At 48.0% G+C, this 14,093-nt stretch overlaps 1 protein-coding gene across 11 annotated transcripts in view; it reads right to left on the bottom strand.

The window, feature by feature from the left end:
- The window catches only part of SLC8A3 (solute carrier family 8 member A3), a 137,040-nt gene that overhangs the window by 20,986 nt on the left and 101,961 nt on the right, over positions 1–14,093 (bottom strand). For 5 of the 11 annotated variants that reach the window (XM_069017556.1, XM_069017554.1, XM_069017560.1 and 2 more), the window contains one exon: positions 2,614–2,720. In XM_069017556.1, coding sequence (XP_068873657.1) covers positions 2,614–2,720 — 107 coding nt within the window. Of the gene's footprint in view, positions 1–1,108; positions 1,213–2,613; positions 2,721–3,680; positions 3,757–14,093 lie in introns of those variants that run through there. The other 6 variants (XM_069017559.1, XM_069017561.1, XM_069017562.1 and 3 more) reach the window with 3 other exon arrangements.

Here is a 14,093-nt window from a genome sequence, read left to right as displayed (position 1 = left end):
ATACTGACATGCTAATGTAACCTGTGTCTATCCTGAACATCCTATGGAGCTGTGTATGGGGGCTTGGACTGGCCAGAGGGCAGCTGCTGTGCTGGTGAGGTAAGAGACAGAAGACATTTCAGCAAGGGAAAGCTGTGCTGTGCAGTGCACAGGCAGCTGCCAGGTGTCCCATCACCGACAGCAGCACCTGAGAGCTGTGGCCACATACATCTGGCTCTACTCTGTAACAGGCACCCAGAAGGTGGATTTGAATTCCCTTTTGTAAAGTGCCTCTGTTTAAGTTTTGGCCCTCCTAGGCCACCCCAAAGCTAGTGAAGCCAGTGGCAAGACTCAGTGAGAAAGAGGTCAAACCATATAGGACAAGGCCAAAGATGCATGGAGGCAAGACACAACCATAAATCTGGCTTTATTCCAACTATGAATCCTGGTCTGCTGGGAGATCCTGGCTCTCACTGCTGATGAAGTAGGACCTCAGCGGAGCTTCACACCCTCTGCATGACAGACTGTGATTGCCTGTGACACATTAAAGGGGTTTTCAAACGGAAGACATGAAGAACCACTTCCCAAAAAAAGCAAGCCAAGTTACTTCACACCTTCCCTCTTCTCCTATGGGCTTTTCACCACACTTCATAGGGACCCAAGAGCACCAAAGTAATGCCACTAGAGGCAACAACAGAGGGAAGGACAGGAGGGAGTACAGGAGGAGCTGAAAGGGGCAGCCATGCATTACACCCTTCTCTTGCCTTTTGCATTCCCCAAGGTCCTGGCAAAGAAGCAGGAGCAGGGAGAACAGCAGAGGTGTGCTCAGAACAAAAAACAGATCAAGACAAGGAAACCCAATAAAAATAACACAGCCTCCAAGGCTCAAGCATTGCACAAAAGGAGGATCAGAAGTAAGCTAGGCTCTTAAAGGCAGAGATCACACAGAAACAGGTAAGAGCAAGAATACAGGAGGGCAAAGAGTAAAAGTCGATCCCTCTACAGGAGGAGGAGAAAAGGAGGAAGGGTAAGGAGGAGAAAGAAGGTTATATTTTCTGGATTTGGGGTTTGGATACTTGATTCTGATTTTTTTTCTTTTTTTCATTTTTTTTCATAAAGGATCTCACACCTGATATTCCTCGTTCCATCCATTGCGGTTCACCAAGGGCAATGAAGAAATTCTCCTGCCTTTCGTATTCCTCCTCATCTACTATCTTAACCCTTATGGTCTTCCTGTAGGGACAACAAGAGAGACAACTGTGTACAGCGGGTCGGCTGGCTGGAGGTGAGGCGGCAGCAGCAGCGGCGGCGGCGGCGCGGGCTCCTGGCACGCAGCCCCTTCCCGCTGGGGCGGTGTGCGTTGGCCTGCCTGTCGGACACGGCATCCTCGCAGCGGCTCCTCGGGAGCGGGGGTGTTAGGGCAGAGGGGGCTGGCAAGGGAGTGAGGAGGGAGGGAAAAGTAGGAGGAGGACCTTGCTGATGGTTAGTGGAAGGTGACTTCTGCAGCGCATTTTTTTCAGTGTCAGATGGTAATGGAAAGGGTATTGGCTGCCTGAAAAGCGCCAGGGACCACCACCCTGAGCTACCCACTGTGTTTTAGCTGGAAGACCAATTTCTTCTTACCATTAATAATAAATACAGTACTAATACCCTCACGATTAATAATAAATCTGCAAGGACTCTGGGCTAGGAACCAGAGGAGAAGAGAGAGACACATTTCCCAGTGGGGTGAGGTAGGTCTCTGCCAGTGGCTACAACTCCACCAGCTGCAAAGGAGGCTGATGGCTCTAACTCCCATTTGTAAAATGGCACATCTTACTGCTTTCTCTCCTTGATAGTATCTACCTCATCCTCCTCTCCTGTTCCCCAAATGAGGACAAAGCCTTCCCAGGGGATGGACAGCTTTGCTGGGACCTCACAGGGGACACAATGGGACAATGCCTCCAAGGCTCAAAAGGAAATGCCCTGGGCACTGGAGCAGGGCTAGCCTCTTCTCCCTGAGGCCAGTTCATGTGGCTCCCTCCAGTACCCCTGCAATGCACACAGATGCTGTGAGCCCCGAGGCAAACCAAAGCGGGCATCAGCTCCTCCTTGCCCTCAGCTCCTGCTCCCAGAGTTGCTCTGTGGCAACCAGACCAGGGGTTGCACAGCCTTTGCCCAGTCCTTCTCAGAAGTCACAGAGCTGCTTCTCTGCCAGGCCTTGATTCCCATCTCTTTCTAACACAGGTCTGACTGGAACAACCCATAGGACCAGGGCTGGGCAATGGTCTCCTGAGATGCTGGATGTGTTTCTAGCCAGCATCTTCCCACTGACACTACAAAATTTGTTTGGACTCTCCAGTGGGGATGGCAGAAGGTTCCTCTCATGTTACCACAGAAATATGGACAAGCAGGACTGCTCTCCATCCTGCTCTCTCTCCTCCCCTCACCACTTTGCCTCTCAGCAGCCCCAGCATCACTCCCCATGCCACCCCATGGGTACCATGTGACACGGTGTGCACGCACAGCAGTGTTTAGGGCAGAGCAGTTGGAGACAGAGAGACATCAGAGGAAGAGGAGGAGAGGAGGAGGAAGGAGATGGAAGAGAGGAGGAAAGAAGAACGTTAATGTTAGTCTGCAGGGCCAGTACTACACCTTTCTGTAAACTCATATCCACCATGCGGGGGCTCATCAGCTCAATGAAGAAATTCTTGGTTTTTTCATACTCCTCATCATCAATTACCTTGATGTGAACTGTTTTGCTGTGGACGGAAAAATAATAAGGGTCATAAAGGTGAGAGGGGAACAGAGAAGCAAAAGTCAAGGAAGGAAGGAGTTAAATGGGTACATTAGAGAGTCAAAGTTTTCTCACCCACTGAACAAACTCAACATGACCCTTTGAGAAAGGCTAAAGCCCCCCTTCTTCAAGTGACACTAGCCAATTTTCTGTTTAACCCAAGAGCAGAATGGCAGGCCAAACTACAAAGTGAAGTTAGACAAAAACAATCCCCCAGCAAACTGGCTCAGGGCTCATCCTGTGAGCAGTGAGGTCTGATGGCCAGCAGAGACGCAGGCTCCCCTCACCCTGTTACCCCTGTGCACACACACACACACACACACATGTACAACAGCAGCCACACAAGCACACACACCCCACTGGCACCACGCTGCTGCCTCAGCTTCATTGGCCTGCTCTGAGAAGTGCTGGCTGCTGGAGCAGCTGGGCAGCAGATCCTGTGTCTCTCCTTTAGCAAATTTCTTACAAGTTCTTGGACCATTTTGTAGGAAAAGAAGTGCTCACTGTGCCATGGTTTCCTTCACAACAAATGCATGCCCTATGCAGAGGTTACTGTCCCACAACTTTCACATGCAAGGGGAACAAGAGAAACAAGTCAAAGACTCTACCAACCCACTGCCTCCTTACAGCCAGGCTGCACTGACTGTTGCAAGCTCAAAATGACCCCTGCACTCCCCTCATTTTCCCAGTGGCTGCAAAGTTTCCTGCAGTCCCATCCCTTGCTTGTGACTGAAGAGATTGGTGCTTTGATTCTGAGCTGGTGTAACACCCTCTTAAATACAACACTGCCTACACATGTAACTCCTCTGAACAGGCATACGCTTGCCATCTTGGGGCTCCTGGACTTCCAGTTAACCCCAACCCCAAGCTGGAACTGCATTTTTTAAACCAGAAGTCAGTTCCACATAAAAAGCATTTCCCTTACCTCAAAACAATTGCCCCAAGAGCAACCAGGCAAGTTGCCCCTTCTGCCAGTGAAAGATCTCCTGCTTCCCACAGCTCTGCACCCGCACATGGCCCTGCAGCTACAACCTCCTCTTTCTTCCTGCCCATTGTCAGCAGTCAGATCAGCCCCAGGTGCATGCTGTGCACAATCAGTCTTGACTGGCAATGGGAAGGAAGAGAAAAGCAGGACTGGCAATCACATAATCTGGAAAAACAGACCCAAATTCAAATCTCCGTGTGCCTCAGCCTGTAGCCTTTGGCATTAAATATACCCAGTATCTTTGATCCCACAGTGTTTCAGAGAATAAGCAGTCCAGCCCTGCACCCTGGGGATGCTGTGATCCCCACCCTGGGGATGCTGCCATGGCCAGCAGCCTCTGGAAAATCACCATTTCAGCACAGTATGGGAGCATCATCACTGCAGCTTGCATTCCTACTGATATCGTTAATGACCACAAAATTATTATACCATCCTACAATTTGACCCTCAAGTTATAATTGCTCCTGCACTCTGGCTGTGGAAATCCTGTTCCCTGTGCTGACTCTGGTCTTGATCTTTGTCCCAACCCTTGTCTTTCAAATGATGGCATAGGGGTAGGAGTAGAGTTTGGACAACCTCTGCCTATCCTATCCAGTGCAGCCGTATGCAAGAAAAATCACCTCCAATTCTTCTCTCTGAGCTAAATCAGCTTTATTTTTGCCAGTGCTTGCTCTACCCATACTCTGCACCAATGCCAGCAAGCCTCCTTTCCCCTCTCTAGACTCCTTCAATCTCAGCTAATCCAGCCATAAGGATGTAGGATTTTAAATGGTATATCTCCTGTGTAAATGTTGCTGCTCTGTTAAGACTTCATCATGATGATTTTTTGTTGCATTTTTGTTGGAGATGTTGAATTTGGCTTTTGAACCAGATGTTATCTGGGCCCCTGATACTTTGCAAAGCTTGTTCAATTTGCTGAGGTAAACCTACAGCTGATTCATAGCTCTGATCTTTTCCTTGCTCATTACTACAAAACAGAAGGTGGGATTGTCAAAAGCAGCCAGTGCTTCCCGGACGTGGGTTGCTTTTAAAAATCCTATTCATAACTACCATTGCTTATGGTTTTACCATTCTAGGAGCTTCAAAATACTCGGTATTGCTTGTCTGCAAAAATTTGGAAAAAACACCACAGACCCTGTTTCTTGGGGGACAGTTTAGGTATTGTGACAAAGCTATTCTAAGGCTTTATACAGTTAATATCATGCATGCAAACCATTTGAGTTTTCTTTCATACAACCTTCCCTTCCCTTCCCTTCCCTTCCCTTCCCTTCCCTTCCCTTCCCTTCCCTTCCCTTCCCTTCCCTTCCCTTCCCTTCCCTTCCCTTCCCTTCCCTTCCCTTCCCTTCCCTTCCCTTCCCTTCCCCTCACTGCATGCACATTTTGTTAAGCACAAGGAGCTCTATGTGCCCTACTAAGCACTTCCACAGTGCTGAGACTTCCTTAAAGTAGTCTTCTTTTTAATGTAAAAAAAAGATAAAAACAGTTCAAGAAAGAGAAAGACTTGCTGGGGATCCCTAGAGGCTAGCATGGCAAAATGCTGGCTTTGCAAAAGCAGGTCCCCTCGAGTCAGGAATGCAAACCTTCTGGGCTCCTAGACCAACTCAGCTCTGCTGCAAACTGGACCATGACCACATACTCAAGCATCAGGTGGCTTTTCCAAAAAGAGAATCTGAATTTGGTGACCAATGAGTGAATTCCTGCTTTCCTCATTTGCTACAAGCTTTTAAGGAGAAAAGGACTTTTACCCAGCTCTTAAACAGGAGGTGAAGGACAGATCAAAGCTACAGGTGCCCTCCATGGACACAGGCTGGGCCTTGTACCCCCTCCCCCCATCTGACTGAATCCCAAAGAAGGTGGCGCCCAACCTTCCCAGCTTTGCTGAGAGGTGGTGAGTGCCCAGCAGGTTCTCCACCCCATTAAAGCCTTGGGAACACAGCAGGAGCCTGGAGGTGACGCTTGGGGACCCAGGTGGGGTGGGATAGGGGGTGATGGGAGCCAAACTGCAGCCACTGCCAGCTCTTGCTCCAGAGTCAGTGCATTGCCAGACCTCCCTGTGCAAGGAGGAAAGGAGCAGTGCAGAAGTTGGCAAATACTGTGCAGTGACAGGGGGAGGCAGGCGAGGGCTCACACACCCAGTGCCACATAGCAGGGAGCGGTTAACCTTTCACTGGGATTTTGTGGCAGAGGGAAGAGTGGCATCCCTGCTCCTGGGCCACTCTGCAGCCTGCACAGATAGGGGCACAGGGCTGGGTTTGCACCCTTGAGGGGAAGTGCCCTTCTCTTGGCTGGCTGCTCCCATGCCTGTCACCACAGAAAAGTCAGTGCTGACAGAGGGGGGGTTGTGGTGGCCCATCAGGCCACCCCTCCCAGTCCGCTGTGGCTGGTGAGGGCTGCCCTTTCCCCTGCTCTGCAGCTTCCCTACCACTGCGAGCATTTCGCTCCTCTCCAGGCCTATGAAAGCAACAATAAATACAGCTGCGTCCTGAGCTGTCAGAAATTGTCTGGAGGCCAAAACACCGATTGCTCCCACACAATCTCATCTCTCACCTGCAGCCACACCGAGAGCTGCCTCCTCAGAAGGCATTAAGAGTAGAGGAGATGGATGGAGAGAAGAGCTGGAGTTTAACACTGCCCCGGGAAGACATCACGTTAATGTGAGAGATGTGACAGAAGGACACCGAGAGGCAGAGAGCGTGTGGGAGCAGGAGGCTTGGGAACATTTTGCTGCAAGAACATCATGACAGCTTCTCAAAATTAATGGAGGCAGAGGCAGGCATGAGAGGGGCTGGCAGTGCAGTAGCCCTGATGGGCATGCTCACCACAATGGGAAGCAAGGAATCTGAAGCCTACCTTGCTCAGCTGAGCAGCTTTCATTCCCCAGCCTCTGGCCACTTCACACGGGGAAAGGTGACACTTTCCAGCCTTCCCCATTGTCTCTGACAGTCTGACTGCGGCCAAGACATACTCAGACAGCTCAAAAGCAGAGAACAACAGAGACCACCCAAAAACCTCTCCTGGCAGCAAGGAGCCACTCTGCAAAACACAAAGCCCCACTGCCAGCACCAAGCCACAGCACAGTCCGATCTCAACACCTGCATGAGTACAGTGATGAGAAGGGCTCTTTAATTCAGGCCTCGGTGGAGCGTTCAGCAGACTGAGCAATGCTTTCAGTGTGGCCTGTGACACGGCAAGGCAAGACAAAAGCCAGCACTCCCAGGGAACACCTGGCCATACAGAGGTCAGGATAGCTGCTCACTTGCTTCTTTTTCTCTGAGGTCATTGCAAGCTGCCACCCAACAGTCCTCAGATGAATGCAGTCCAGGCTCTGCTTACAATATGCACTTAGAAACAACCACTGATTTTAGAAGTTAGGGATGAAAAAGCTCCTCTGGGGAGCAACATTAAGAATGAGATTTCCCTGAGTAAGCAACAGAAGATAAAATGAATAGACATCGATCTTCTCTTAAAGGACCTTGTGCACATGATGTTCCTAAATTCCTCATCTGGGAAGTACAGAAGATAATCTATAAAATCATTTTATTTGACAACACGTCCACTTCCAACACATAAGGCAACAACTGGATGGTTATTTGATTAATGTGCTAGAAAATACTGAGTATCTCTTTGTGTGGACACTCTCATTTGCAGGAATTATTGCTGAGAAGGTTAAGAGGATGTGTCTGTGTGTGTCTGTGTGACTCTGGAATGTGAAACAGCTCTAAAAACAGTGCAAGTCAGGAGATGTCACATAGTGTATACCACTGAAACAGGCAGGGCTGTGCAAGGGCACAGTTTAGAGTCCCTGGTGGGATGCTGTTAGCCAGGATGAAAAGCAGAGCAAGGTAAACATCCCTGGGGCAGTGAAATGTACCAGGAGATGTTCAGTCACTTATTAATGTGAATCATTAGTGCATACACCTTGGATCAAGCCACTGTGTTCTTGACACATCTTGATATACCCATATCTTCATCTGATTTGCTGTGGGTGCAGGTTCCTGCAGCATGAAGCTCAAAGCCTGTGGTACCAGCCTGACTCTTCCCCAGAGCTCTGCACAGGGTTGGGGTTTCAATGTTAAGTGACAGATAGGGCCTACCTGCTCTGCTAGAAGGCCTCATAGAGAAGTCATAGAATCATAGAATATGCTGAGTTGGAAAGGACCCACCAGGCTCATTGAGGCCAACTCCTGGCCCTGGGCAGGATACCCCAACAATCACACCATGTACCTGAGAGCATTGTCCCAATGCTTCTTGAATTCTGTCAGGCTGGTGCTGTGACCACTACCCTGGAGAGCCTGTCCCAGTGCCCAGCCACCCTCTGGGTGAAAAACTTTTTCCTGATATCTAATCTAAACCTCCCCTGACTCAGCATCATGTTTTTTCCTCAAGTCCTGTCATTGGTCACCAGAGAGGAGACTTCAGCATCTGCCCTGACGTTTCCCCTCATGAGGATGCTGAAGACCACAATGAGGTCTCCCCTCAGTCTCCTCCAGGCGGAACAGACCAAGTGACCTCAGCCACTCTTCACGTGGCTTCTCCTCCAGACCCTTCACCATCCTCATGGCCCTCCTTTGGGCACTCTCTAATAGCTTAATGCCTTTTTTATATTGTGGTGCCCCAAACTCCACACAGGACTCAAGATGATGCCACCCAGTGCAGGGGAGAGCAGGAAAACTGCCTGCTTTGACTGGCTGGCAATGCTGTGTGCTTGAGGCAAACCAGAAGGGATTAAATAAGGTTATGAATAGTGGGGATCTGTCTTTGCCCAGTTCACTGGGAGGTGGATATTTAACACAGCAATGTGACAGTGCTCACAGGAAAGGTGAAGGAGCCAGCAAAAGAAGCCTGATTTGATGCCCACGGTTATATAGCGTTGTGCATCAATAACCCAGAGTAACAAACTGAGCAATTTTAAAGCAAAGAATTATGCTGTCATATAGCACAGACAAAGACAGGAAGTGTTTGAAGGGCAGAATCATTAGATCCAAAAGCAGATTCACTAAACTCACCAAGGAGATGTTGAGTGATCTTAATTTCAAGAAAAAATCATGGTAATTTAAGAACCTATCCAGATTATGACCAAGACAGGCAGGTTGCACATTGGTCTTAAGATCTTGTTTATGAAAGAATATTTTTTGATTCCCATGGGGATTATGGAGAGGGGGAACAGCTTTTCAAGCCTTCAGCTGCAGCCACTGGGAATGGTCACAGTTTGTTCTAGCAGAAAGGTCAGAACAGAAGGTACCTTTAAGGTCAGATTAGATGTTGGTACCAATTAACTAAGCAGATGTCAACAGGATAGATGAACTGTCAGAACACAGTTTCAAGCAGATCATTGATGTGCATGTTGCTGATGTTTGAGTTACAGAAGAACTGGTACTGGTGCAGAAGCTGGAGACAAGCCATGGCGGGCCAGTTTCCAAGAACTGGCTGTGTTGTTTGTGAGGACCTTGGAAGAGCAGCTGTGCAAGAGTTATCCTACTTTGTGTAGCAAGCACATGGGGGACAGCCTGAACAGCTTCACGACCAGCCAGTCAGCTATAAAGTAACACAGTCAAAAGCCATCCCCAGAAATTGAGTTTTTTCTCTTCCGTGTTTTCTCTTTTGTTGTCAAGTTGGCTTATGGGGTAACCAGATGGTAACTAGTTATCTTTTAATTAAAATCAGCTGATAAATTATCAGATAGCTATCATCTTCTCACTAAAACAAGCCTCTTTGCAGAGCTAATCACTATATGACCTATGTATTTCTTCTGTCAAGCCTGAAGCCATACAAGCAAGTCAGTTGATACTTGCATACTTCAGTTTCTATATCTATGCAGTGCCTGTGATCCTTATTTCTCACAGGGACTTGATAGTCCCTACTTGCTTTGAACTCCTAATGTGGAAGATGCTACAGTGATGCAACCAGAAAGAAGGTGAGGGAAAAGAGCAGAGAGAGCTTGAAGTGGTGGTGGAAGCATCACTTATTCATATGAGTATCAACTTATTCTGCTTCATCTGACGTGGTTTCCACTTGAAGGAGCTGTGCACTTCGGTAGGGCACCTCCTCTTCCTTGCTAAAGTCTATTTAGGTCATGAGGGAACTAAAAGACCTCAGAAAATAGGTCTGCAAACAACTACCACCCTGCCTCTGGGCAGAGCCATTCCCACCAAACCATTCCTGACAAGTAGGTGTTGCCCAACTGCTTCCTAAAAGCCACATTATAAAGATGGTTTACTGGACAATCTTTCTCCATATTTCAACTCTTTACCCCTAGAAAGCCCTTTCTAATGTCCACACAGACTGACAAGGCAGGAGGGGGAAGAAGCCTTTGGCACTGCCCCCTGGAGTGGCTTCCTGTGTCCCTGCTGTTCCTCCTGCACAGGCAGGGTCTGAGACTGGCCCAGGAGACCCAGAGCCCTTCTGCAAACCTCTATCCCTGCCACACATGCAGCACACAAGGGATTTCTGCTCCACTCCTGCAACAGCCAGGGCCAGAAACCTCCAGCTCTGCTCCAGCAGCTCACAGGCACAGGGGAAAAGGTTCACTGGAGAAGACACTGTGCAAGAAGTGGCTGTACCCTGAGGTGGAGACTACAACCCCAGGCCAAAACCTTGTGTGACCCTTCATGCCTCCTCCCCAGGACTGTGTGGGACAATGTGCAGGACCACCAGGAGCTCAGGGGCTCTGCCTGGCTGGCTGTTAGTAGTGTAGTTTGTTCCCATCACACCAGATCTCCTAAGGCATAAAGGAGGAAACACTGACACAGAAAGGCATCTTCCCGTTGTGTATTCCCCACGTAATCTTAGATAATTAGTAAATTGGCTCATGCTTCAATTAGAACTATTGAAAATGCTTTAGTAGCTGACACATGATAATTAAAGGGACATAGCCAAGACTAAGAGCTGCATTTTCTAGTCTTTACTTGTATAAGAAAACTTTAAAGTGTTACCAGTGAAGGATTTATAGTGATAGCTGTTAAAAAGATAAATCCAAATTTAAAAAAAAAATTGCCTGTTGTGGTTCCTCCAAATCCAAATTAAAAAAAAAAATTGCCTGTTGTGGTTCCTCCATCCCAGATGACAACACTAAAGGAGTTTCTTTGTCTTTCTGGTCATCTTCATCTTTCAGTTTGTGCCTGTTTCTGGCACAGCAGCCCAGCCCTTGCTTCCCACTGCCACCCAACAGCGCCAAGAGACATGAAACGCTGCCGACTTCACATGACAGTGTTTCACACCTACGTTGTACCAGTGCAAATAACTGCACCAGCAATGAGAAATCAGAGCTGCTAAGTTGCAAGTGAGCCCATAAAGCACTTCTGTGCCATGCAAAAAAAATTCTTAAGTGCCTAGTATGTTATTCAGGGCAGCTCAAGAGATGTGGTATATCCATGTGTCAGCTATGGGAATCACCACTGGAGCTAGTGAACGGCAAATCTCTCACACCCAACTTGGAAGCCCTGAAGAGCTGGAAAGAGCATGGTAGGGAGGCACCAAAAAATGCTCCGTGAGCTTCCATAATGCAGTCAGCCCTGCCAGACAAGATATCCAAAGCACTCTATATTTCACTTAGTTGAAACATGATAAAATAATATACAGGGTTCTTCAAGGAAAGATGCCACAGTTTGCTTTTAAGAATTTCTGAAAAAAAGGGAAGATCAGAACTTGTTAAACCTCCCCCCCCTTCTCAGCTGAGTCCATGTTGCTGATCAGTTGAGCTATTTAAGTTGGGTTGTACAAGCATAACAGCCCAGCTCCACAGGTTTTCTTTTCCTTATTCAGTTTAATAAAGCTGTTTGGGTTCAAATATTGAAGCTGTGTGTACAGACACATGTGGGCCCTCGTCTGGCCTGCTCCAAGTCAGCTTCTTCTTGCTGACCCTATGAGATTTGATGCTTCAGGGCCAGGGGAGAGCAGACAAAATTTCAACAGCCTCTGGAGCTGTTTGTTGAGGTCTGTACAATAAGTACATGTCTGGTACAAGCAATAATTCAACTTGGCAGCCCATGAAACCAGACAGTTGAGGTGGGTATCAGGCTGGTGTAGGTGCAAAGCATCGCCAGGGCCCTGGGCGTAGAGATTTCTCTCCTCCCTACCTTGGGCAGGTTCCCAGGGAAACAGCTTCAATGAGGAGATTCTGTGCCCTTTTCCTCTTAGAAAGGAATTTTAGAAGGAGCAAAACTTCAGCCACAACCACACTGTGGCAAGGGAGGGAGGAAGGGAGGAATGGAGGGATGGACGGAGGGAGAAAGGGAGGAAGAGAAGAAAGCAGGAAGGAAGGAAGGACATTTATTGCTTACTAAAGGTCTTTGAATTTTACTGCTTCCATCTGAGTCTAATGCACCACAATAAATGCCTATGATATCAAAGTCCATCATGGGTATCAATGGCCAAGAAAAAGTACTAGAGATCTTTTGTTTGCTCTAGAGAATGGCTCCAAAGATTGAGAGGGTGCAGGACCGGGAGTGCCCTGGACAGGACAGGGTAGGCTGGACTACCTCAAAGTCTCTTGAGATATCCTGAGCAAACACAAAACTAGGATTCAGCTGGAAGGGACCCCCTGTCCCACCACAGTGCTCCTGAATTCCACCTGCAAGACAGACATTTGTCATTGGCTGTCACCCCTGGTTTTAGACTTTTCACTCAAGGCATGTAGATTTGGAAGCTATATTTAGATGTCTTCTCTATTCTTCAGCAACAGGGTTGCCATGGAGATGCTGGTGAGGATGAGAAGGTGGGGACAGAGGGGGAGAGGAAGTTGAGGAATGAGAAATACTAGATTCAAAACAACCCTCACCAGCCTGGGAAGGCTTTAAATTCCTCCTAGGGCAAGAACTGCTGGAGCTTGTTAGCCGAAATGAGCCTCTGGCATTGCCTCACAGCATGACCCTGCCACACATTGCTCAGTACTTTGTCATGGCAGGTTTGAAGAGACACAAGGGGCTGGCCTTCAAGCACTGCTCCTTTGGGAGAGTGTGGCCCCACTGACCTGAGCTTGCCAAAAACAAAACTCTGGGAACTCCATGAATGTCCTGCTGCTGCCATGCTGCTTTTAAGTCCATATTGATTCCATACTTGGTCAGCTCCTGCCATAGCTGGGGTGGCTTCGTCTCTGCTGCCAACAGCAGAGGCAGACAAGGAGCTGTCCTACAATTACTACACTGCTGATGTCCAGGTGTTAGAAAGATAAATTACTTGTTGATAGAATTTCCTTGTTAAAAGTTTGGGGCTTGACATGCTTCAGTGATCTCAGACCCAGGGGGAGGTTAACAAAGCTTGGGGAGAAGCATGTACTATTGATAGTGGACACAAAGAATGCAAGATTTAGAGGCCACAAGGACATTTGGCAGAAATCCCAAGATAAAGAAGAAACTAATAAAACCAACTCAGCAACTGTGCTAAAATCAGCTCTGACTGAGCAAAAGGTAATTTTGACATGGGGAGGTTGCAATCACCAACTCATGAAGCATTGACTGAGGAACTGATGGACTCAAGAGAAAGACTGAGCATGTGGCTAATTAGCATGAGAAGTAATGAAAAGCTGGTAGAGTGAAGGACTGAAATAATTTAGCCAATAGACAACAGAATACTAATTAATAAGAGCACTATGTAACTTGTAGCCAATGAACATTAATGCCTTTGTTTGCTAAAATGTATAAATAGTGAAAAGTTTTGATAGTCCTTGTGCTGGCTTTGTGGATCTGTCACCCAGCACCCCCTTCTGCACAGAACTGTAAATCAGTCAAATACCTTGACTCAGTGTATGGATCAACCTTTTGCATTCCAGGTGAAAGAACCTATTCTGGGACAACACCGGCAATGAAATTCAGCTTTTCAAGAAAGGTCAGGATACTCCCCCCAGTTCCCAGCACGGAAGCTGGGATATCTCAACACCCTCTCTTTTCTGGCTTCTGCATGTGACAGCATCCACAGATTTCAGTGCTCAAAGCACATCAAAAAGGGTGAAGAGCAAAGCCAACTTTCCCATCACAGACGCCCCGAGATACCAGCCTCACAAGTCCCTCTGTCCCCTCCCTCACCCTGCTCTTCCCACACACCCACGCAGACAGTGCTTTCAGCTCTGCAGGACAGCACTCAGCACTCAGCCACTGGAGTTGCACTACATCCAAAGCAGCAAGGCAGAAATCTGTAGGAAATTAATGAGCTGCAAACAACGCTGTGCAGCTGCCAGCCTGAAACGAGCCCGCTCTGCACACCGCAGATACAATTATTATATATGAACAAAAGGAGCTGGAGCTGGAGTCGGGGTGCTTTGGCTCCGGTCACAGGCTTCTTGTGACCAAGATAAGGGGCAGCACAATGAATTGCCACAGCAAAATTGAAGTTGGATACCCAACCATTTACATAGAGACA

Source organism: Aphelocoma coerulescens, chromosome 5, assembly GCF_041296385.1.
Source record: "Aphelocoma coerulescens isolate FSJ_1873_10779 chromosome 5, UR_Acoe_1.0, whole genome shotgun sequence".
NCBI classification, from domain to species: domain Eukaryota; kingdom Metazoa; phylum Chordata; class Aves; order Passeriformes; family Corvidae; genus Aphelocoma; species Aphelocoma coerulescens.
The sequence above is the reverse complement of the archived record's forward strand: the minus strand, read 5'-3'. Positions and strand labels throughout refer to the sequence as shown.